This window comes from Pygocentrus nattereri, chromosome 3 (genome assembly GCF_015220715.1).
Source record: "Pygocentrus nattereri isolate fPygNat1 chromosome 3, fPygNat1.pri, whole genome shotgun sequence".
Lineage (NCBI taxonomy): Eukaryota > Metazoa > Chordata > Actinopteri > Characiformes > Serrasalmidae > Pygocentrus > Pygocentrus nattereri.
Genome location: NC_051213.1, coordinates 43,740,372 through 43,766,541, shown reverse-complemented (window position 1 = coordinate 43,766,541; position 26,170 = coordinate 43,740,372). Strand labels below are relative to the sequence as shown.

At 39.8% G+C, this 26,170-nt stretch overlaps 1 protein-coding gene across 1 annotated transcript; it reads left to right on the top strand.

Moving 5' to 3' along the window:
* Positions 1 to 3,076: 3,076 nt before the first annotated feature.
* On the top strand, positions 3,077 to 26,036 carry ywhabl (tyrosine 3-monooxygenase/tryptophan 5-monooxygenase activation protein, beta polypeptide like). Its single transcript, XM_017702052.2, has 6 exons — positions 3,077 to 3,218; positions 8,225 to 8,530; positions 16,976 to 17,099; positions 22,906 to 23,069; positions 23,490 to 23,585; positions 24,862 to 26,036. The coding sequence occupies exons 2-6, from the start codon at positions 8,237 to 8,239 to the stop codon at positions 24,919 to 24,921; spliced, it is 738 nt and encodes a 245-aa protein (XP_017557541.1). The 5' UTR covers positions 3,077 to 3,218; positions 8,225 to 8,236; the 3' UTR covers positions 24,922 to 26,036.
* Positions 26,037 to 26,170: the final 134 nt, after the last annotated feature.

Below are 26,170 nucleotides of genomic sequence, written 5' to 3'. Positions count from 1 at the left end.
CTGATGGGCCGCTATGTGTGTGGTCCACTGAGAGAGTGAAAATGAGATAAATGATTTTTTTTTTTAATTGGCACTTACAAATCTATAGAAAATGAATGGAGACCGCCTGGGACAAACTGCAGGCGTCAAATACTGGAGCGCACATGTCCAGGCATGTTTGTGCCCATTGCATTCTGACTGTGTGGCCATCGGCCAGTTACACAAATGTGTTCCCCTTCTTCCCAAGAACAAAGCATACACAGTTTGATTGGATATCACAGCGAGGAACTGCAAGGGTTAGAAGGGGTAAGTTAACCATGGAAAGGAGTATTACCGGCTTTAGGGGTCATGTTGGGGGTTAGATCACTGTAGTGCGCTGGTCTAAAGAAAAAACCAAGGCTAAATTTAGTTCCCAGTCCAGTCAAGTCTCTTCCAATCCAGCTGACTCTTTTCGGCCCTTGGGGCTTGAGTGCTGGTCTCTGCCTTGTGGCACTGTTCATATAGCAGGTAACACACTTCTGCAGTGGCTTAGCAAGCAATAGTTTCACCACAGCAGGTTCATTCTGGGTCACTGGCTCACTGACGCAAGCTGAGAGATGAAAGAATTAGATTTCATTTGTTTAATGTGTGGAGCTGTTAGCTATTTTGAATTCATATCCTTGTTAGCACCAAAGGCTAATGAGGCTAGCAAGAATACTAATCCTCCAGTAATTCTGACTCAGATAAAGTAACTCAAAGCAAGAAAGCACTGGAGCCTCAAGGCTAATGTAGCTAACATGTAATAAGCAGTGCCCTTAACATACCACACTTGTGCCAAAGTGTATTAAGCTGTTAAATGATTAAAACTATTTTTATAGAGGAATACAGTGTAAGAAACCACATGGGAAAGATTTATCTGAGATATATAGCAACTCAGTGTGGTTTGAGGCAAGTGTGTGCCTTGCTTTAAAAAAATAGCCCAGCATGGCTTCGTCACCAGCAAAACCAGCAAACCTTGTATATATATTTTTTGTCGTTTTTCAATTTCTGACATAATTTGAAAATGCCTGTTGTCCTTTACGTTGTCTGTATAGACATTACATTAAATGTAAAGCAGATTTTTTCCTTCTTCTGTGAAGTTAGCATTTTAGAGGTATGAGCTTTTCTTCCGACAACAGTGATATGTTTTCGATGCTGGTGTGCTGGTCAACCATCATGAACATGCTAGGTGGCCAGCTAAACCATCACCAGACCAGCACAAACCAGTGTAAAACAGCTTAGAACAGAATGAAATAGGCGTGCAGTTTGTACAATGCTACTGGCTGGCTGTAAGCTTCCCTTACTTGTTAGCTACTTTGGCCTTGTAGCTCTAGTACAAAACTAAAATAGCACAGATGCCTTGACTGATTGAGAAGACTGTGTAAATTCATTTTTAGCCAAACTATCATTTTTAAACCAACCTCAGACACCACTGAGGAAGTGGGAAACCAATCAATCCAGAAAAAAAACTCCAGCTTTAGGCCACCAGCCACAACTGGTGTACCTGGAAAAAGTCGAACAGACTGACTCTTGGCCTCCCTCCACCTCAGGATGAGTAGACTGTGGTTTTGGTGGGGGTGTGTCTCAGCAATTATCACTTTAAGCTTAAGTGATAGAATTCTTTGATGATTTTTACTGTCGTCAAAGCTGCCAAACCTGCAACTGGGTGTGGCACCTTCGTCAAGACCGAAAACCTACCATACCAGTCGTACAAAAATGCAGACGCAGCTTCTCGTGACATGCTTCCAGTTTTTTTGTGTGGAAGCAGCTTGTCTTTGGATTTGCTGAGATCTATGTTTCCTTTTTTTCCCCACACTAAAGGCCGTACACACTCGCCAATATTGAAAAGATGTGCCCTGAAATAGGTTACTGACTGCATATCTAAAGAGAGGACATGTGACAATGTGAAAAATAGACTCATTTTCCCCATGGAAACGAACTGGAGGAATGCAGAAATAGCTCCTCTCTTCTATCAGGCAAGCACTGTGTCCTGTGCTCCAGTTTTGCCCATGCTTTTTACAGCACCAGTAAAAAGCATGGGATTGCTCCATGTTTTGCAGGTTTGTAACTCAAACCATGCTTTAAATTAGATCCCTAAAGCTGAGAAATTTGACACAGCAGACCAGGCAATGTTGGGTAGGCCCGAACGATTTGGACAAAATACAGAATTGCAGTAATTCTGAGCTTGTGACTGCGATTTGAATTGTAATTATTTTCTAATGAATTCAGAGCCAAGCTTGTTATTTTGGCCAAGAACACCACAACGTTCACTTCTTCTGGCTTGAGGCTGGAACCGAAAGCTAGGTGTGTTTCTCATATTTCAGCACATGGGATCATCTACAGGTGATCCATCAACTCAGTGTTATTAGGCTTAATTTCCCAGGTTTATACTCAATGGTGTTAACAATATTGGTTATATGTAAAATTGAAGCTCTTGAAGTTTGAACATCGCACTCTTTGAAACCGTAATATCGGTTTAAAAATGACTGATCTTTCAGCTCTCGTTGGCTTGGAAAAAAACACGTTAGTAACACAGACTTTTGTTTTTGTAAATGTAAAAACATCATAACTGAGACTTTTAAAGGTAATGAGTGCTTCAGACGTCTGGTTCCTATCACCCCCACTGTGAACAATTCTGACTTTTCTCTACTACAGAGAATTGCACACCACACCTCTCTGACTGACTGTGTTTACTTCTGTACGATTTAATTAAGCAGAAAAATTGAAAAATGAATGGAATTATCATATGAATCTGAATTCTTATTCAGAATATTTCTTTCTTTTCTACAGGTCCAAGCACATGGGTGTGACTGTAGGCCTACACGGTGCTTATTTATGTAGAGAGAACAGATTTTTTTAACCTAAATGTACATAATAAGGATGAAATGGCTCTTCTACACTTTAGTTGACTACTTAAGTGTAATTCGAGAATGAGGCAAACGACAGGTTGGTGTTTTTAAGCGCTAAATCATCGGTTTCGACGGAGAAGAGGAAAACAAGAAATCGCTGTTAACGTTAGCAACAAATCTTGAAGTGTCTTTCTCGCAGCCGTCGCTATGGTTACCTTTGACGTCACCGCGCCCCGCTCCTGGGGCCGGGCCCTGATTGGAGGGAAACCCCGTGGACGAGCCCCGACACTGCCCGAGAGAATCAGCTGGGACTCCGCGGTTAGCCTAGCTAGCTCCAACAAGAACCTCCACTGTCCCCGTCTATTTACTCAGGTAAGCGAAAGAAAGGCCGTTGTTGCCTTTATCGTCTTATCCTCCTTCCATTTCATCCATTACACGCGTCACGTTGTGCCTATCTTGAGAATTCACAGAAGGAGTTAAGCTAGCTCGCTGGAGCTTCCACTGCTGGTCCGCCTATGCTAACCAGCTGGGCACGAACAATGAAGGGGAAGGCGTACTTAGGCTGCGGCTGTCGGCCTTTTTGTTTCGCGTTAGCTAGCTTAGCTTATCCGCAAGCGAGTTGTTTTTAGTAGGGAAACTGAAACGGGCGTCTGGCTGTGAAGCGTGGCTTTAATGCTGTGGACCCAACAATTCAGACGAAGCCCAAGTCAGCCTCTCGTTCGCACTTTCCCGGTCCACCTTAAATGGTGCTGCAGTTACGTTCTGGCGCATCGGGCGCCAGCCTGTAACTACTGCACCAGGTAAGGTGGAACGGGGAAATTCGAACGAGACGCTGGCTAACGCTAGCGTAGCGCTATGGCAGCCCAACATTTAACGCTCGGAAAAGGGTCTAGTAGTTAGTCAGCACCTTCAAATGGCCCCCTGTTAAATCAGCTGACGTTAAATAACTGGAAATGAGCGCAGGTCTGCGTGATATTGAGGATGTGCGGAGTTAAAACTTAATGAGTGTCAACCCTGCGCTTACCAGTGTAACGTTACCGCCAAAGCCTTTAACGTTAGCTGGCGGGTTAGAAGCGGCTCACAATGCGAAAGCGTCCATTTGCCAGTTTAGGTGGATGGTAACTACGTGTTTTAAACTACATGCGCTCTTTTCCTGGTCTGTTAAAAGATAATACAGCAAATAATTACTGTAAACGTTTATGAACTGCCGTTAGTAGGGTGTTAGCTCAGCTGCACGAGCGCTTTTCATTCACTGCTGTCCGTTAGGCTAGCGTGTTAGCTGGAAGCTAAACTGGTTATGATGGTTTACGTTAGGCTCTCTCGGTGGAAGAGCTGCTTTGCCTTCAGCATATAACATCTTGTTTGGCTTAGTGTTTAGCTAGCTACGTTTCACGTGTGGTGCAAAGCGTGAAAAATAGCGTAATGTGACATCAGGTCGCTAATAAGGGAATAGCTGGGTGTGGTGGGGGAATAAGGGCACATCCGCATTTTTCCTCACATGGCAGTTTAGTTCCGTGTGGATTTCTTAAAAACAAGACATTTTTTGGCTTGTATCAGTCAAACATATTAATGGCATCGCCCTGCTAGCGGTGTCCGCCGATTTCCTCAAAATGTGAGCTAGCTCGCTGGCAGAAACGTCTCCTTACAGTGAATGAAAGAAGGCTGACAGATGAGGGCCGGTTCTGCTACCGACACATTTCCTGTAACTCAGCGGTGTCCAAACTTTTTTTCAAAGAGGGACAGATCTTACAGTGTCAAAATACACGTGGGGTGAAATTTTTAATCAGATATGAATAATATATTAAGTTTTCAAAATATCAGTGCGATCAGTGAGATCTTACTGTATGCTACTGTTTCCTATCACTGCATGAGGCTTCTGTCATTCGATTGCTCGTTCAGAGGAATTTGGATCAGAAAGCACTCATGAAGCATGATTAATGTATTAATGTTAAGTATATACCATTCAGATGTGTACTTGCTCGAAAATGTAATTTGAGACAAATATAAATTTTCATTTTGTAGATCATGTTCTTTACATATCAAATTACTTCAGCAACAGCATTCAGAAATGGCTTTTTTTTTAAGGAGAAGAGCCAATAAAACGGTATAAATAGCTGCTAGAGGTGGGCGATATGGCAAAAACATAATGTGATACAGTAAGAAAATTTCACCTACACGATTACGATTACACAGCAGGTAATAGCGGCCCACATCCGATCTTTATCTTCATATGTGACACAGATGTGACATTTGTTTGGCAGTGTGAACAGCAAAAAAATGCATTGAATCTGATATTTTAAATTCCGATTTGAGACGCTTTTTTATGTGGTGCTGAAATCCGATACGTGTCTGATCTGCGGCAATGCGGCTCAGTCTTAACAGCCAGATCGGAATTCATGCAGTTTTTACTTCATGCCAATTCCACATTCGTCATAGTTTCGTGCTGCTGAGACTCAAACGTTAAGGCTAATGTTTCTGTGCCGAAAATTAGAAGAGGCTCATCGTAGCTGCTCCGTGTTTGAAGAGGTTTTGAACAGAGTGGCGGAGGAGACCGAGGCTACAGTGTCAAAAAAGTTTAGAGAGGACACGAACCAAAGAAGTGGCCATGGCCGAATAATGTGCCCTCTTTACGGTGAACTCTGTGGGTGATTAGCCCAGCTGTCAACCATTGGAACTTCATAATCGCTCCTGTGATCTTGGCGAAGATGAAACTGAAGCTGTGGGAGCGACTGGCATTCACTGGCTGACATGATTGTTTACCTCTGGATGAGCCACGTGAAACATTGTTCGTTGCACATGTGGCTCAGTTTAGGAGCTGATCTGTTCAGACTGATGTCGCATACAGATCATATTTGTCCCCAGTGCCGACAGTCCATGACTGAGGTGTCCTTGAGCAAGACACCTAACCCCCAGTTGTTCCACGGGCGCCGTGGATAGGGCTGCCCACCGCTCCGGGCAAGTGTGCTCACTGCCCCTTAGTGTGTGTGTCTTCACTAGTGTGGGTATGTGGTGTTTCACTTCACAGATGGTTTAAATGCAGAGGTGGAATTTCCCCGGTTGTTGGATTAAAAAAGTATCACATAACCTTATTTAAAATATAGTGTGAACAGCCAAACAAACAAAAAAAAAATTTGGTGAGAAAATCAGATTTGGGACACTTTGACCTGCTGTGTAAATGTAGCCTTAGTCAGTATTTTGCATATTGTGTTGAATTAAATCCAGATTAATTTAATCTCTTTATAAAGTACTCATGATATTCTCAGTATGTTCAGAAAAGCATATTGTATTATGACATATATATTATTAGCATGATAATTTGTCATGCTGAGCAGCCCTAATAGTCACTTTATTGTTCGGCTGTAAAGGGTTTATATACTTACTGAACTACTGAAGTTGGAGCTGTGAGACCTGTGTAACTTGTAGATGCTTCAGTTTCTCTGCCCTCTCCTCCGCTAAATATTTATTGTAATAATTTATTGTATCCTCTATGCATTGTTTCATGTTGATTTTACACTGTAATTTTGCGATACTGCTGTTACTATCAGGTAGAAGGAAAAACTAAAACATATTGGCTAGCCAATTAAAATCCATCTACGGGCTGCATTTGGCCCTGGGCTCAGACTTTGGATATCACTACTGTAACTTCCATACAAATTTTATTAAAGAGGAATTCCACTGGTTTTTCAACATTTTTACATAATTACACCATTAAGATCTAAGCATAGGAATTTAAAGTGGTTTGATGGGTAATGCTTTGTTATAAAGAGCAACTGTGAACAGTTCTGCTGACTCAGAGTTGTTCACAGTGGTGGTGATGGCAACTAGATGTCTGACTTGTTCAGGGTGCTGTAGGGCAAAATGGTCCCCAAAGAAAATATACATTTTCTGTTTTACCATCATCATTACATTAAAACTCAGTTGCGTTCGTTCACCGGTTGTTTTGGATGTTGATGTCTGTATTTGCGCAGAAGACATTGTGACCGTTGGTTCCAAACACTACCGCTGTAAAAGAAGTGAAGTCACTGAGTTCCTCTACAATGACCCATTCAGCATTTAACCACTCTGGATGACTAAGTGTGCTTGTCTGAGTGACTGTTTACATTACAATTATATTACAGTTGAACTATACAAAAAGTAACTCAGTGGGTTTCCCCTTTTATATGAACAATGTCTTTGCAGTAGTTTTTCTCAGTCCAGTGTTGGCTTTGTGTACATTTTAGTTTCCTAATGTTTGAAAAACAGGTAACATAAACGGCAAGGCCCATACTATCAACACTTTTCAGTAAGAAAGTTAAGTTAGTTGAGGTACAGTAAGAAAGTCACGTGTTTAAACTCACTAGTAAATTTTAGGCATATTAATTGTTTGATTGAATAAATCTATCTTTATTTGTGTCGTGGTTACCACTTCATTAACATGGAATTTCTGTTATGTCCAGTCTCTCCCTTCAATTAGCTTTCAACAGAGAAAGCTGCTTGGGTTTCTTTTATTGGAGGAATGGAGGGTTTAGTTCTTGTTCATTCAGATAGAGTAAATAATAATAAACGATAAATAATGTAATGAACATCTAGAGTGATAAGAACGTAAATATCTGACTGATCAGAACTTAGAAACGTGAATTTAGAAATGTTTCTTTTCACTTTTGGATTTAAATTTCTGGAGGTGTAGTGTTATGCTTGGCCCATGATTCGATTCACAGTCATGTATCCTATCTAATCTATCTATCCATCTATCCATCCATCTATCTTTCCATCTATCTATTTTTTCCTTTAACCTGATGGAGCAAAATAGTCCCATTTTAACAATATTTTGCTAAAAAAAAAAAATCCATTTTTGTCTCACACTATTACTGATGTGGCACATATGTTTGTTCTCTGTGGAACATTTTCACTTACTGAATCAACAAAATGCATCAGTTTAAGTTTTTGCTTACAAATGTAACCACACTAGGACTGGGTGGCAGGAAGAGTGCTGGAGTGAGAGTTGATTAGTGTGGGTTGTTTGTGAACTTGAGTGTTTTTGGCGTTTGGTGCAGTTGTATTAAGATAATATAATGGCCATTCTCCAAAATGCATTGTCACTGTTTTGAACTGATGTCAAGCTACAGATTCTGGAATAATGTGTTCATAAAACCACAGTGAAATAGCAATATTTTAGCCCACTTAAGTATTAAAATACTAACGGAAATCTAACGTAAAGGATTTTACAGAACTGATCAAAACGTATGGTGCATATCTGCAGCCAGTGGATGTTCATTCAGTGGCACATTACTTTGATATTATTTCTCTGTTCCAAAAAAGTTTAGTTTGTGGAAGGAATATGTATGTGGATGACTGAATGATGTAATCATCGCCAAAACTTATGTATTTTTTTTTTCTAGCTCTGAGCAGCCATGGACAAGAGTGAGCTGGTGCAGAAAGCCAAGCTGGCCGAACAGGCAGAGCGCTATGATGATATGGCCTCTGCCATGAAGGCCGTCACAGAGGGCGACGTGGAGTTGTCCAACGAGGAGCGCAACCTGCTCTCTGTGGCCTACAAGAATGTGGTGGGTGCCCGCCGGTCCTCTTGGAGGGTGATTTCCAGCATCGAGCAGAAGACTGACTGCAGTGACAAGAAGCAGCAGATGGCGAAGGAGTACCGGGAAAAGATCGAGAAAGAGTTGAAGGAGATTTGCAATGATGTGCTGGTAAGGGCTGCGCATTTCCTTTAGACAGTTTATAAATACCACATTTGGATGACAAAAGGACAGAACAAACTGGCCCAGTGTGCATGATTGTTATGCTTTTCAAAGCTAGGTGACTTTTGGATGCACAGCAACAGCCTTTCCAAATTACTGCTGAGACGCTTTTGGTTTTCCTAGTTTTTCTCTTCATGTTGGTAAGCTTTTGCAAGTAGGAGAGAGTAGGAAATTCTGAAAATGCCTGTGCACCACGGTTTTAATTAGGTCCGAAAGAAAATGATAACCAAAGCACCATCATCCTACCTGTTTCCTCAGCCTAAAGGTTGGTGCGTAATGTAGGATGATAATCCTGATGATTCTCCCCTGCTTACTCTAATTAGTGATCATGAGTAGGGACCTCCTTCAGCCAAGCCTATTAGTCAAGCCCTGATCTCATTTGTCCCAGCTCGAGACGCAGGTGTCCTCGCTCTGGGATGAGTGTCGCAAGTGAGAGCGCTCTGTGGTTGAGGACACAGACAGATTTAAGATGGTAGGGTCCACTTAGCACCCCCCCATGGCTTTGTCGTCTTATTAGTAGGTGTACACCAAAACCCTTTCGTTGCCGACACCAACATTCTGAGTGAAGTGAACATGATGAAGGAGACTCTGCTCACACAAGAGATGTGTTATTGACTCTGTAGTGGTTGGACACAATCACAGATTATTTTAAATATTCTGCCTTAGTGCTCAGTGTTAGCAGTACTGCTCAGTTTCTCAGAGTTTTTTTTTTTTTTTTTTTTTAAATGATGCAGCCTTATTTTAAATTGTTGAAACTGTAGAAGTTGCGTTTCGTGTAGCAGGGGCTAAGTGCTTTGTTTGTACATGATGGACTATTTAAACGTGCAGTGTGACACACTAAAGTCACACTGTGTATCTCCATAAACTCCATATGTGATATTATGATATTATGTTATAATGTAGAGTCGAGGAGCAAAGCTACAACTTTACAGGAGCGCTTTTCTGACATGGATCCACACCCACTCTTCTCCACTGCTACACTACTCATTCAGGGTAGTGTTAAATAATATAGCATAGCTAGCTTTTCTACTTCCTGTAAAATGAGCTAGATTTTAGTGATGGAATTGTTAAAGTACACTGCACTTACAGTGTACTTTACAGTGCATTTACACTAACAGCTGCTTATTTCTAAGTAGGTTACTCAGTATAATATCAGACTCTGTATCAGCGAGTACTAAAAATGTGTACTTGTTCTTGTACGCTGTGTGAAAAAAATTGTATCTGTGCGTTCCTTTAAAAAAAAAGTGATTGAGTTGACCATCATGCAGACGGTGTTGAACAGCATGCGGATTGTATTATTATTTATTAGCCTGTAGACCAACATGACCTTGTTATTTCCAGTCATACGGAGAAGAACAGTAAAATGCTTCATTAGTAAAAACTTTCAAACAATGTGGCAGAAATTAATAAAAGTGGGTCCATAAATCTGTCACTGTAGGAGAAAACAGAACAAGAAATTGATTATCAGCATACAGACTACTGCTCATTCATGAAGGCATGTGTGTTTTAAAACCTGATGGCCCTAAAAACATTGTTTGCCGCCCCCCGCCCCTCAGTATAATTTTGGAATTATGGGTCATTATATACACTATCTATTGGACCTTGGATATTTTGAAATTATGTTAAAAAAAAAAAAAAAAAGGGAAAAAAAGGAAATTTTGTTCTGACAGCAGTGATTTGCTTTGGGCCTGTTTATATAATTCTCAATGGGTTAAGCTCTTATTCTCCAGGGTATATTTTGTTTTTTCCATCTGCCTTCATTTGGTCATGTAAATTCAAATTATTCAGTAATTGCATGAAATAAATGTAATTTTTTTTTTATTTTATTTTTTAAAAAGCTCCCCTCAAATGAACAGAATTTGTTTTATGAGTCATACACATATTGCTATAAGCTTACAATTTACTGCGGAAACCCAAAAATCTTAGATGCGCTTTGTAATTTTTAAAAACAATTTTCACAGAGCAGATCACTGAAGAGACGCCGTCTTTTTATAGTTTAAAGCCCAGAGTTTTGAAAAAATGGGTCGACTTTCAGTAGAAAAAAAATGAGTTCAGCTTTAAAATTACATTACCATCTATTTGACTGGACAGAAGACCGTTACTGAAGACAGAAGACAGTTTTGACACATTTTATACCTTCACAAACAGTCTTGTGAGTAACGGAAAGCCATTCATCAGGAGCTGCAGAAACAGCGCCACAATTGCCCCAGGACAAGATCAGAGTCAGAGCTTAGACAATGGCAGTATTAATGACTGTGGTAGCATTGCTGTTTGTCAGTTGTTGCTAAGATTGTGCAATTTTTCTCCGTTCATTGGTTCACATGTTGAACGTTAAGCCCGTTTCACATCAGATGTAGAGACCACGCCACGTGATAGACACAAAACACTCCTGTATTGATCAGTATTTGCCTTTCACACCGACCGTGTGCTTCTTTCTTTGGATCTATATTTAATGCGTACCATGTTTGGCATGCTCGCAGTCAGGTTATTATATTGGTTATCTCCGTCATCTATATAAAGGATATTTAAGCAATGAACAGACAATAGACATTTGTATTACATAAAAAATGCAATGTAGACAGAAACCGCCTTTTCTGTGTGGTGCATGTCGCATCTAGTGTGAAAAAGGCTTTGGACGAGCTTTACATTGCCCATGCTCAGCGAATTCTGTTGACCAATTTAGATTAATTATCATCAGGCTTAAAACCAAGGACGCAACCTTTCAGAATGTCACTTATAAAACACACATTTTCGGTTCTGAAATCTGATCCGTGTTTGAAGCCCTTGTAAAATACTTATATATGCACATTTATGGTTGCACTGCATTCTCTTTCAGTGCACTGACATATTAAAAAATGTTCCTTGTATGGACTGAACTATCTGTACTGAGGTGTATGCATGTATATGAAGTAAAAGGCCCTACATGGCCGATATGCTGAGATCTATAATGTGTTTACAATGATGTGACCAAAAACAAAAAAATGTCTGAAAAATACATGATGGGCTACTGAAAGTTCTGAAACTCATCACTAGCCCACGTTAAAATGAACACAAGTGTAATGACCAGTAGCTTTGATTCATTTTTACACGTTTTGTTAAATATTGGTTTATTTCCCTTTGAAGGCTGACGGATTGCTGAGTTACTGACTGTGGTCAGGGCTCATCCTTCGTGTGTGCATTTTCACCATCCTGGTTGTACGACTAGCATTTCTGGCTTGTCAACTAGTATTTCTGTGTCTCACTTGTCGTCAGCCTTTGGATCAGTCAGGGGTCAGTCTGGCAAAAATTACAATCAGGTCTGCTTAGGCGAAGATAACAAACTGTACTCTTCCAGCTCTTGCCAAAATTTGACAGTGAGCTTAGGGTGAGAACAGCTATCAGGCTTTTAGCAGCTGCTCAGAAAAGAAAGTACAGACGCTGTATAATGAGTTTTGGGAGGTGAAACACCTCGTGGGAGCAGGAGATTGACTGAGTGCCAGACTTCAGCTGTTGACAAAAAAAAATCTTCCTTGGCTCACACATGTGGGGCTGAGGGCTGATTATTTTGAGTTACCGCAAATGTATCACTATGGTTGAAATTCCCATTCAAAGGACCATTAATTAGTGGCTTGTCTTTAGGGCTGTGTCAAATATTCAGTAAAGTTCTATCATTCAAATTTGTGAAAACAAAAAAAAAGTAGCTGGGGGTGTTTTCATCTCGAATGTTATGGCTCAGTGAATACAGTCAAAAGGAGAATTCACGATATGGGTGAAGATTGATGAAAGTAATGCAGAACCAAATTTCAGAAGCACAAGTTGGATCTATTGATGGTCGTAACTGCAGCAGCGTCATGACTCCTGAACCCCTAATGAGCTGCGAAGCTGAGTTTGAGGTGTTTGAATGGTTAACAAGAGCTCAGACAAGGTACACCACCAGGACTGTCATTCCATTAGCACTTAAAGCTTTCATATATGATGGAGAGGAGAAAATTAAGCACCTCGCTTGTTTCAGAAATCCACAGGCGTGTTTCCATCCATGTTTCCACTTCAGACAGACAACTCAGCCCTGTGAAAGGATGCGTAGCTGTCAAACCCGACACTAGTACAACAGAACTGGACTTCTGAGAATTGGAGTAGTTTTCTATGAACTGATGAGTCTAAATTTAGGATAACTGGGGTTGTGAGAAACAATAAATGCTATCAGCTAATTAGACTGAACCTTGGAGGTGTGGGGTAAAATGTCCCTACCCGTTTCTTTGAAAAACTGAAAGCAAGTCTCCTGAAATGAAGGCTGTAGGGCAGGAATCTTTAGTTCAGTGAGGTCCTGTTAAAGAAAATTTCCTCAAGCAAAGGTCCAAACATAATGTCTGAACCCGCGTCCCGTTTTTGAGTAAACATTAGTAAAACTCATCTTCTTTGATGCATTGGGTAAGCAGATGTCACAGTACTTCCCTTACACGCTGCCTCAACTCCTATAATGTGTCTTTCAGTAATTTGCAGCTGTAGAGCAGTAGCTGTTGACTGCTTTGCTGTTCAAACTGTTTAGACAAATATTTGCATAATCTATTAATGTATTCACAGGGGGGCATTTTAACATTTTGCCACAGGTAAAATGTTTTGAAGATGAACCACAGTGCAAATAGGCAAGATGATGAAGTATTTCACTGTGAATTTAAGCAGATCTAATTTTCACATTCTCATGAACGCCACATGTGGAGGTTGTAGGCAATAATATTAGTTTGTCCCTGATTTGGCTCATATCTGAATTTTGATTCCTCAGATGAGAGTTCTGTTTCCATTCAGCCTGTCCAGGTGGTACTGTTGACTGCAAGCCTCAAGCTTTAGATGTCATTAAGGATGGATGCTGGCGTCAATACCAAAATATACCTACTCTGCAGATCAGTTAGGACTTAAGATGACATTGAAATTGAACCAATAATTAATCGCAATACTATTCAGATTTTGTTACATTGTTGAGGCTGTAAGCAAGAAAACAGATTTAGAAGCAGCGATAAATGTTATTTGTTTAATATTTGGTCTTTGAGGGGATTCTGTATCGAGAGTACCCTTAACCATTTGGCACAAAAGTGAATATTTAATGCTGAAATGTTTCTTTATAATCAGCGAGGAACGTTCAAGACCTTCAGTTTTCTTTTAAATAAAAAATACACATCTTTAGTTTTTAGTAATACACATTTTCATTGTGAAGTTGTAAACGGGAGACTGTAACGCCCAATGGAAAACTGTCTAAACAACCTGGAATCAGCCAGAAATGAACCCAATACCATTCGCCAAACATGTCGTCTCATCTTCAGTCAGACCAAATCGGACTGAGCCATAAAACTGACCCAATAAAAACCAAAAAGGCTACTCAGTGTTAATGACAGTTTGGGAATTTAGTCTAAGGAGCTGGGTAAGGAACTGTGCAGCGACTGAGCGGAGCTCGTTACTGTGATGTAGCAACAAGCTGCTTGTTAAAGAAGTATAATTTGGTGGAAGGAATTGCTGACATTAAAACATATTAAATGCCTTGTTCAAGGCCCAATTTATTTATTTCATACTTTTCATACTTAGCAATAGAACACTGGAGGCCACTGGTGTGTTATCGCGAATAATGCACTCCTTCTCATGCTTGCCTTCTGCTTGATGAGTGCTCCTGCTGAAATCTGTTGAGGGGCTTTTTGAGCTCAATAAAGAGTGCCTTGGGTATTCACTTTTTTGTGCAACCTTTTTTTTTTTTAGCTTCACTCCACAGAGCACCTTAAAGGCCTCAGCATATTGCTTGCGAAACAAAATTCTCGAGGGTTGTGCGAAGCCAAAAGCGCCTTCACAAGCTTACAACCTTGTATACTTTCTGCGCTTTCATGTTGTCTGTCACGGATGGTCCATGTCGCTAGTGGACTGGTTTCGTGACTGCTAGAAAACTGTTCTTTCACAGTTCCAACTATGGCGATGTTTGCGTTCAGAACACTGACGAATTTAAGGAGATTCAGCTTTGGCAGACACATTAATATTTCACCTTAAATGGTGTCAGTGATTGTATAATGGCACATTTCTTATTTACCAACCAATCGGAGGCTTTGTCGCGTAACGTTTTTGTTCACCCGGCTGCCGTGTGCGTGACACGGTGAACAAAACTTCTGTGCAACATCTGCGGTTGTTCATTTTCTGCGCAGTTATATGTCATGTTGTTCGCTGAAGCCAGACGAATGTCGTCTCCACAAGAAGTCTGCTGAGGCCTTAAGTATTTATGCATTTATTTCCCTACTTGTAGTACTTTCTGTTTGTACATTCAAATAGTCTTGAAAATATTAATTACTTGTGCTTCCCTAATAGTGACACGCCGTTGCTAAAGTCTGTGAAAATGCCTTCAAGGGCAGCACTGTTATTCATAAAAGGTTCTGAGACATCATGTACTCAGTGGTTTAGTTTTCTTGTACCTTTTCAGCCAAAGGTGAATGAAGCAACCTAAAGCGTAATGACTGTCCAAGCGAGGGACAGTAGGTTTAGAGTTGTGCCTGTAGGCAGGGTGATTCACACCTATAATCTCTTTATAACAGCAGCTGAGCCCTCAGCCTGGGCCATCAAGCTCTCTAGAAAGCGACTAAATAAGATACTGTTGTGCTCTTTCTGGTGTTCTGCTTCTTTATGACCTCAGTGAGAAGAAAGAGGACTGAAATCAGGAAGCTTATGTTTTCAAATCAAAAATGTAATTACATTGAAGTAGGACTTTCCCCTATTCATTGATTGATCATTCGTAGCGTTCTTCATTGATTAAGAACAACTATTTGTGAAGAAAATTAATTTCTTCACTTATGGATTTTCTTTGGGGGCGTGGATCTTCCATGTAGGTTTTAGAAAGTCTTGATTTATGTTGAGAGGAGTGGATTGAACTGAAGAGGTTTTTTTTTTTGGCTATTATGTGCACAAGTTCAGACATGCTGGATTGAAACTAGTGGACAGAATCTGAAATATGATAGTTTCCATCCTACGCCTTCCACTTTTGAATGTTGTTTGTGGACACAGACTAGTTCATTCATAGTCTTTGTCTCTGAATTGCACTTACATGGCAAAAATGACTAGGTTGTGCAGTGAGTACTATAACATTGCCTTTAGCACAGAATGATGAGGGAGGAAGTTCATTTTGTGAACCAGTATCTGTCTCTCTGTGGAACTGAAGCTCATTTCATGAATCGGCCATCTCCTGTATCACATTGCTCCCAGCGTGCCTTGGACAAGTGGGTCATTGGTACATCGCTGGCACATGACATTACATGATTATGGCTCTCGCGTTCTTTTTGCTGGTGTAGATACCAGCCAGGTTTGAAGGATGTCTTGTATACAGTGCTTCGTGTCCTTGGTAAACCTTTAGATTAAGGTCAGACCCACTGAGCAAAAAGCAATTTGTCCAGTAAACTGCTTTTGATTCTGTAGGATTTCTTTGGTAAAATATGTTGCGTTGCTCAGCAGCCCTTAGTGGAGAGCAGAGTCCCTGGTAACACAGTCAGTCCTATGGTGTGGCAGCAATCAGGCCAGCAGAGCTGTGATCAAGCTCACTGACCTACTTCCACTAGCAGGAGTGCACACAGACTAGTCCATTTTTCCCATCCTGCCTCTTCCCCCTCCCACTGCCTCCAACAGAAAGGAGGTCTCGGAAGCATCTGTGAAACTGCAGCCTACTCTCAGGCCTCCAAAGCTTCAAAGGCGAGCCAAGGTTGTTTTCTTGAAAAGCCACAGGTGGCCGTTTTAGAAATAACTGAAGGAGGTAATATTGAGCTATCATTTGCACAGCTGACAGCAAACTGGAGTATGAACTTTATAGTATTTTGTAATTCATTTTTTGTTTTTATAGTTTCAAACTTGGCATGAGCAAATACTCAAGAAGAATATTCACGAAAGGCTAAAAAAGCAAATAGTAGAGTAGGGCTGAACGATTTGTCAAAAGTATATAATTGGGATTTTTCCAGACTAATATTGCGCCTGCTATTTAAATTGAGAAATTCAGGCCTGATTTCAGGTCTTTTTTGGCCTGAGGCTCCACCCCTGAACATAGTGTGTCAAACTGCCAGTAAGTTGTGGTTGTATTGTCACAAAACATGGAGGTTTGGTTGACTCTGATTGATCTAACTCACCTACAGACAGTTCACAAACTCTTAATAGGTTCAGTTTACCCCCTTTAAAACTTTAGCAAAAACATTGCTTAAGTACACATTAAAAGATGGTTCTTCAAAGGTTCTTTAGTAAAGATAGTGGTTCTATGTAGAACCACAAGGACTCAGGATATCAGTGCATCTGTACCACTGCAAATGTCTCAAGCTACTTTTAGTATTAGTCTATTTCCTCTTTCCTTCCTCTTTGAAAGGCATTTTTGTCTATTTGCAAATTCCTAACTCTCTCTCTTTCTTTCTCTCTCAGGTTCTTCTGGACAAGTACCTGATCCCCAAGGCGACTCCAGCTGAAAGCAAAGTTTTCTACCTGAAAATGAAAGGAGATTACTACCGATACTTAGCCGAAGTAGCTGTGGGAGAGGAGAAAAGCAGTAAGCCATTGCACTCACTCACTCCATGATCTCATTCACTGAAGCGGGGGAGGTTTAGGTTTGGTTGCGTGGGAAGGTCTTGGGACAAGACAATGTGTCATAATCTAGATCACACCTTCAGGAACTGCCGTCAGAGTTAAATCTGGCTGAAGAAATAAAAACCATGCAGCCTTCTTTATTGGTTTGTAACATTTATTATTTCATAACTTGTCATTTTGAAGCTTGATGTTGCTGGAGGTTTCTAGAAGTGTAAAGCTCACCTACACGTGGATGGAAATGCTTATTTTTGCTATGGCCACATTGAGCTTGAGGTCATGGAAATGCTGTAATAGCTTCCTATCAGTGGAATGAAACTACTAAGCCCTGTCCTTGTTAAGAGCGAATGGCAGTTGCGTCTGCTGCAGTCGCTGTGTACAACTCACAAGCGCACCCTCTACAAGTCTTAGACCAAGATGCAGCGATTTCCTGTTTCCAAAGCATGTTCTGTGCCATCAAACAGTTACTAAGATTCGCTTATTTATGTAATTTAAGCAGTGGATGTACAGTATGGTTGTCAGCAAGTGTTTTTGGATGTGTGTTTTGTTTTTTTTGTTTTTTTTTTGTGAAACGTTAAAATTTTGGTTCTGGACTCTGAATGTGTAACCATTTCCTTTCCCTTGAACTGATGTTGACTTTAAGCGAAGCGTAAGAGGAAGTAATGAGGTTTTAAAAAAAAAAAGCCCCCCCTCCCCTCTTTTGTTAAGTCTTGGGCTCATTCATAAAAGAAAAGAACTTCTCAATGAATCACTCATTGCATGTTTACAATGTGCTTTCCCAAGTTGAGTGGAAAATTGGCAACGGACCATCTCGTGCTTTATCATCTGCCTCTTGTTGAAGAGGTAGTAAATGAACAGTTTGTCCACACTAGGCCTGATGTAAGTTTAATTCCTTTTTACTGTTAAGAGTGGATTTTTACAGGACATTAAAGGAGAATTCCACAGTTTTTGACATTTCTGAGATTTAAAGTCATTCAAAGTGCTTTGATGTGAAGTGTTTGATGATAGAGAAACTTACCAACGAACTTTTCTTTATTAAGCATTTTATTTACTATGCAAAACCACCATTGAACCTACACATCTTCTGATGTTAAGTTCTGTCAGTTAAGTCTGTTTTTGTTGTTTGACTGATTTTCTTGATTAGCCTTGAAAATAATAGATTATATTAGTAATTGATTGAACTATCAATACTGATGGCCCTAATCTGCAAGACCTGTGTGTGTTTGAGAATGGAGAGTCTCAGATTAACAAAGCCACAATGTGCATAACGGGAAGAGGACTGTGATTGCCTTCCAGTGTCGAGGTTGACATGCTCATTGGGCATTGCCTTAGAAACTTAGAAGATGGCAATGGGGGGAGTGGTAAAAATACTCATTATGCAAGATGAATGAAGACCTGCTTGTTAGGGATGGGCACTTTAATCAGTAGCGCTATTTCGATATCTATGTTTTCAGTAGAATGTATTTTTGAGTATCACAATGAGAAAATTGTATGCAGTTAGGAATAAAAAGCAAATACTTAAGGTTTAATATTTGTTCATTGTGTGCAGTTTATTCTAAGGAGTAATCTAACAAACTAAGACTGATGATAGTTGGTTTTCTGTTTTTATGAAAAAAAGGTGGTTTTCATCATAATTAATATTAGTACGTTACATTATGTGCCTTCAGTGGCCAACTGGTACTCTCAGCGGCTGTTAGAAGTTAAGAGCAGCCATAAGATACTGCTGTGGTGTCCAGAAGTAGTATGATTTCCAGTACTGGTGACTATATGCTTTATCTGTTGTAATTATTGGGCAAATTTCAGTATCAGACTGATAATTATTTTTTCATATATTGGGAAATAAAATATCAACCAGCCTTGAGAATTTGTACTTCATTATCGATCTGCACCCACAGCAGAGTTGAACCAGAAAAGGTACTGACCAAAATAACGAAATTATTGTGATAAGAATGGTTAGAAATTCAACGAGACAAATAATTTATTATAAAAGTTTTAGTGAAAAAATGGCTTTGTAGTGTAATTGATCTTTAAAGCACTATATAATTAAAGCCTATAGTGACATTACAAAATGAGTGTTAACATACATATTCCACCAAAACAAAATATAGGAGCATATATCTGTTTATATATAGAATATGAAGTGATTTCACTGCAGTATATTAAAGTAACTGGACCCAGATCACCAGTAGGTCAGTCAGCTTTCACACTTTGCACATGCTAAAAATGAAGTGAATGTATTGTAGTATTATTTAACAGAATGTCATATCTTACCTAAATTATGTGGCTTTGTTATTTGCAAAAGCACAAAGATCAGTATTAAATCTAATTGAGGGGTCTGAAAAATTGGATGAGGGCATTCCTAGACTTTTTTTTTTTTTTTTTTTTTTAAATCATCCCTAGGCATGTTTTGTTTGTCGCTTTTCAATATGTGTTGTTTCTGGTCATGTGATGATGGTACAAAGTGGAAGAACATTAGCATCAGAGAGCACAGACAGAGGCTGGTTAGTCCGCTGCTCCATCTGGCAGTAGGGGAAGTTCCGCTAGGCATAGTCTCCATTGTGTAAAACAGGCAGTCTATTGTATTCCCTGGGGTGAGGAAAAATGAACCCCCTCATTCTTTCATCCTTTCTTTATCTTTGTTATTGCTAAGACTGTACAGCTCTGTTGTACAACTATTCAGTTGCATTTTGTCATGTGAAATATAAGTTTAAAAAAAATCCTGGCCTGTGTAAAATGCACAATAAAAACTTAAATATTTTTTGATAAAATGACTGCCCTCAAAGCGATGCAAGAACATCAGTTACATGCAAATTAACACTTTTTTACTAGCTTAATTTCAGTCTTTGTCTTCTTTCAGCGCGAGTAATGTATTTTTTCATATGCGGTCACGCCTCTGATGGGCATATAGTTTCACTGGGGAAAATACCCTATAACAGATGGTCGCCTGGCTTGACCAATTAAGAATCTTGTGAGCCAGTCATATCCAACCTTATCATCAGTGAAGCACTTCCGTGTGTTACAGTTCTCTTCAGCAATGGCAAAACAGTTCATAATCCATTAATGTTAGTTATTTAGAAAATTTGTGTTCAAGAAAACACTATCACTGCTTACGCTTGTAAGCAGTGCTTACGCTATGTATCTCATGCTTACGAACTACAGTCGTATCGTCCTGTATATACTTGTGCTAAATTGCCATCAGTTTAACTAACTTAAATTTGTTTGTTTTTTGTTTGTTTGTTAGTTTTTTTTTGTTTGGCTGTTCATATTATCTTTTAAATGTGGACTGTATGCGACATCAGTCTGAACAGATCACGATACCAAACTGACAGGCATGCACAAAATAACAATGCTTCACGTTGCTTCACGTGGCTCATCCAAAGGTAAACGGTGACTTCCAGTGTATGGCAGTCGCTCCCGGAGGGTTCAGTTTCATCTTCGCCAGCATCACAGGAGCCATCGTCAGCTTCACTGACAGACTGACAGCTGGGCTCATCACCCACAATGTGTTGGAGCTCACCATAAAAAGAGCTTGGACTCTTCTTTGGTTTGTGTCATTGGGTTCTTTAAACTTTACTTTTAGACTTTAGTTGTTCTTTGATGCTGCAGCCTCGCGCGGCCACGTTCGGCCATTCTTATAGAATTCTCCTCGAATGCGGAGGTGTTTTGGATACGTCTCTTCTTATTCCTCTAAAGAAATATAACCCCAAATGTTTGAGTCTCAGCAGCACGAAATTGATGAGTTGCAAGTTGGATTGACGTAAAAACCGCATGAATTTCGATCTGGCTGTTCAGTCGCATTTCAGTACCACATATGAAAGCGTCTCATCGGAATTGAAAATGTCATTCATCTGTGTCACATATGAAAAAGAAAAGAAATCACATTTGGGCCACTTTTACCTGCTGTGTGAATGTAGACTTAGAGATTCGCGAGTTGTGTAGATTTTCAGTTTAGAAGAACAGTGTACAAATAGGTTCCAGTCGATTACTACGTACTTTTCCGCAGCATTAAAGGTTTCAATGGTGTTACCGTCTCCATTCACCATTGTTTTTTGTGGTGTTAGACATATTGTGGCACATTAAAAAATTGTCCTGGTAGAAAACTTTGAGGATAAATGACGCAAAAGTCAGTTTGTTGTGTTGAGATCTGTGTCCACAAAACAGCAGTTTGTTCAAAGTACTCGGGTGTTTTCTCTGTTTACTCCCATTCACTTACTCAGAGTCTCTGGTCTCCCTTTTCACCCCCATTTATGCTTTTTAGATCAAGGATTGCCTTCTCTTCTCTGATGGAAGGTCTCTGCTTGACTACATACAGGAATCTCTCTTCTCCTCAAGCTGCTGCAATATTTGTCAGTACTTATGTGTCAAGAAAAAGTTAGATGAATCACTGTAGCGTAACTGCAGCAAGGCATTATTTCGAGCTTAAAAAAGGCAACTTTGCTAGTTACATGTGGATGCTAGCTAATTTTCTCATAAGTGCTGCTCACTCTCTCGCTCTCCCAACCTGAACTGTGTTCGCATAGCCATCAAATGAAATGCTTGTATTTTTTTACTCAGCATTTCTTCTTTTAACCGTCAAAATATACTGTGTATACAGTATACAGAATATGTCCATAAAACTTGGTACGCCACCAAAGTATAACCTGTGTCTGCAACACACTCCAGTCACTTGTCCACTTTGGCCTTTTTGAAGTGTACAGCATTTAAATAGAAGCTGGCAAAACAAGGATGCAGTTGTATTGTTGGGCAGTTTGGGCTGTTACTGGTGATTTGATGTCAGTTTTTCACATTTATTCAGTTAACACTTCATGGAATTTCCAAATGAGCAAGAGATTACAGTTGAACTGACATTCATATGCAGTCATTTAGTTAAATTGGCTCATTGGCTTGATTTCTTTTGATGTGTGTACAGTGGCTTTTGCCCAGTAGACACCGGTTTCAAATTCCCTTTTTTGACTTAACACAACTACTTCCTTATTTTCTAATTTAGGCTTGCGGATGATCACTTGGTTGAACATTAGTGAAGGCAGTATGGAAGCTTCAGTATTAGCAAAGCCTGAACCTGGTAAAATATTTAAGGCCTTTAACTTTCAGACCCAATTCCTGATCTTTGTCACAACTTGCCAAGAATTTTAACAGGAGCACCTGAAATTTCCAGAAGAAATCAGTTACCCCATCTGATCACAGCTGGAGGCTAGTTATTGCAGGTTTCTCACAGAAAATGCTTAAACCAGAGTTTATTTGCAGTTCTTATTATTTTGGGCCATGTATCCAACAGTCTCAGTGGGAGGCTGCCACCTTCAATTAAAGGAAAGAACGGTGTTGTGTAGCCTAACCTTGCCAGTAAAATTTGAGAGTGCCATTGGTGGTCACTTCTCCTGTTCCTTATTTCTAGTGGTTCATCAAAGCCCTATTTGAGCTGGATTTGTTTTACCTAGAGAGATGCCATGATTCAAGTGATAACTGACCAGATCTATGATTTTAATCTAGTATTAATCTGAACCATCATGCTAATTGGATAATAGAGCTTGCTAATACACACAGTCGTGTGAGTTGTTATTAATGTTTTTGAGAACCTGGCTATGATCTGTTGGTCCAGACTGTCTGGTACATTTATGTAGACACATTATTGTGTTGCATTACAGAATCTCCCGCAGTAAAACTTACCCAGCTCTTGCAGTGCTTAAACTTCTTGTTTGCCTTGATGAAAAGAAAAACATGTAATAGATGTGTGAAATATTGCTGTGATTTTAACACGCTGCATCAATCCTCAGCTATCATCTCCAGCTCGCAAGATGCCTACAAGGAAGCCTTTGAGATCAGCAAAGCCGAGATGCAGCCCACACACCCCATCCGCCTGGGCCTGGCCCTCAACTTCTCCGTCTTCTACTACGAGATCCTGAATTCGCCCGAGCAGGCCTGCAAGCTGGCCAAAACGGTAGGGGATGGTGAAAGAGACCTAACACCACCTAACAGTTATTTAACACAATCATGAAGCTGTTTATGTAGCTGGTACATCTCATCTTAGTCAATCTCATGGACAGCCACAAATATCAGTCTGACAGTTGTAAATTAAACTTGAGATTGAAGTTGAATTTATGTATAATTTTCTCATCCACCTCCTGATAGCATTCAGTTTTTTGTGCAGAACAACAAATGTGAACATATCCAGATGGTATTAGATTCTGGTATTATTGGTATTATTTCTCCCAGATCTCCAACTTCCACACGTCACTGTTTGTATATGAAATTCATTCTTACTTCTCTGGATATCCTGGGGCCGTATTGAATGTTTTATGCAGTGGAGCAGTGTGGAAAAAGCACCTTAATATGTATTTTTATCTTTCTGTGTTCACAGGCTTTCGATGAGGCTATTGCAGAACTTGATACACTGAATGAAGAATCATACAAAGACAGCACATTGATCATGCAGCTACTGCGGGACAACTTGACAGTGAGTTCAGTGCTCTTTGGTAGCAATTTATATATATATATATATATATATATATATATATATATATATATATATATATATATATACAGAAAAGTGTGTTAAAAGTTGAATCACTGAGTTTTAAAATAAGGCAGTACACATGCATTGTGTCTCACGCTGTGATGTATATTATAATTGACCATTATAATTGTTTTAACAATTCTAAATTTTTTCCTAGCTACTGTTGCAAGGCTGCACAGGCAGAAATCTAATCAAACCTGTGGCTACTTTTTGTTAAATTTTCTTGCATTTAGAGCGGAAAGTTTCATTTCAGGTTATTTTATTCTGTACGCATTTGAAAGGTCACACTATAAGGCTACATCACTTTATTTTTTTTTTGTAGTGCTATCAACAGAATAGAATAACCATCTAATTGATAAGCAGAACATTCACCAGATTTGGCTGTCATGACATTGATAGGTGCCTAAAGCTGCTGTCCTCTTATTAGTCTTTGTCTAAGTTGCTTAGTTGCTTGACTGTTGATGTAGCTAATAACATGTATTGCTTCTTTATTCCTTCTCAGTAATGTTGGTGTATATTTATCAGACACAATGGGGGAAAATATTTAATTATACGACAAGACAGGTTTTCCACAAGGGGGCGCTATTCGTACTCATTGGTTTTTGTATGGGTTTTTAAAAGCAATGATACTTGCGTGAACCCACAGAAGCTGGATCTCTGGAATAGAGTGATACACTCAGATAAAAGGTACCCAGTGGTCACTTCAAGGCTCTGTCTTCAGTACCTTTAGTTAGGGGCCATGATTGTACCATGAGCTACTGCAGTTATGTTTGTTGTAGTGAGTCCACACACCCCGGCTAGACTCCATGCTTTTCATTTTCTCTTTCTGTTTGAAAACACTAGTTTATGTAAAGGTAAGTTCCTCTTGCCTGGGAAAAATGTATTCAGTGTATTCAAACACAATTGAACCCTAAAACCATTGTTGGGACATTTTATATTGTGCACTATATTATATGTGTGCACAGTACCTTTTTTCTGACAGTGTAGTTTCAGATGTGTATCCTAAAAAAGCTCAATTACACAACAGAACTACACCCACTTTGACTTCTAATGCATACTAAATATTCTCTTACAGTTTGTCCTACAATTTCTATTTAGGTTGAATTGTAAGTTTTTAAAAACATGTATAATTAAAGCTTGTCCTGCCTCACTACGCTTACATAATTGTTGGACTGGGCATCATTTGACATAACTGATGTCTGTCATCTCTCTTCAGCTGTGGACTTCAGATAACCAGGGAGACGGCGAGGAGACCGAAGAGGGCCGGGAAAACTGAGCCCCCTCCCCCCGTCTCCATCCGTCCTTCCCCTGACGTCCGCCTTGCATCGTCCCAGCTCATCCATCAAAACTGAGAACACCTCATCGTCCAGCTTCTGTCTCCTTTAGTTCTTTCTCTTCCTTCTTTCCTTTCTTTCCCTTCTTCCTTTCTTTGTCATTGTGGGTTTTATTTTTTCTTTCCCAGGGACCTGTTCTATTGGAAGATGGGGGTGAGGGTGGAGGGTGGAAGAAGATGGGGTTCTGTTGGGGGTAAGGGAGGGTGGGATCATGGTGGATTCCAGTGGGATGGGATTGAGGCTTGTCTGCTGTTGACCTTGTTTTCTCTTCGGGGAGCTCTAGGTTGTCGGATTAGTGTGGAAAGTACGCAGGTGAAGGCAAGTACGCAACTCCAAGCCACAAGTTCTGTCAAGTTCAAGTTTTTAAACATTGGTTGTATACTCTGTATGTATATTCTGTACTGTCCGTTGGTCAAGGAGTTCGAGCATTTGCTGTAGTCGTTTTAAGCACATCTGCGATTCGTAGTCAACGTTGAAAAAAAAAACAGCCCTTGTCTTCAAGTGGAGGGTGGGGTTTAGCGGTGGTCCGTAGCTAGTAAAGAGACAACAGCTGCTTCACACATCAGTTCAGTGGCCTGCTAGCGAGCACATACTGTAACACAGTAGCGCTGGGCGAAGAAAAGGACACATTCCAGTTACTGTCACTAGTTTTTCTTTTCCCTTTTTTTTTGTATTGTGGGTGACCTGCAAAATGTCATTTTTCGCACTATTCCGCGTCATTTACGAGGTATAGAGGACCCTTAAGATCAAAGAGCACATAAGCTTCATGCTGTTACCACAAGACTGCGCAAGCAGAGCATCAGCAACTCCCTATGTGCATATTCAGTTACTTGTTTTTGACCAACTCTGTTATATTTTATTTTTTGGTTTATTTTTTTTTATACTTACCTAAATTGCATGTGGCTATGAAGTAGTTATTGGGGAGGGGGGTGTTACTGTTGGGCTGGCTAGCTTTGTTTCATGTCTTTGGAATTTTCATACAAAACACCAAGCATAAATGTTATTTGGAGGGAAATATGTAATTTCATCTAAGTGGAATAAAAAAGTAATAATTTAACATTTTAATATGTCTACTTTTTTTTTAATTAGTATATTGAAAATGTTTCTGCATTAAAAAAATATAAATCATGAATATGAATCTCCAATGTTAAACATCAACTCAGTTCTATAAGTTTCTGTCTGCGAGCCAAT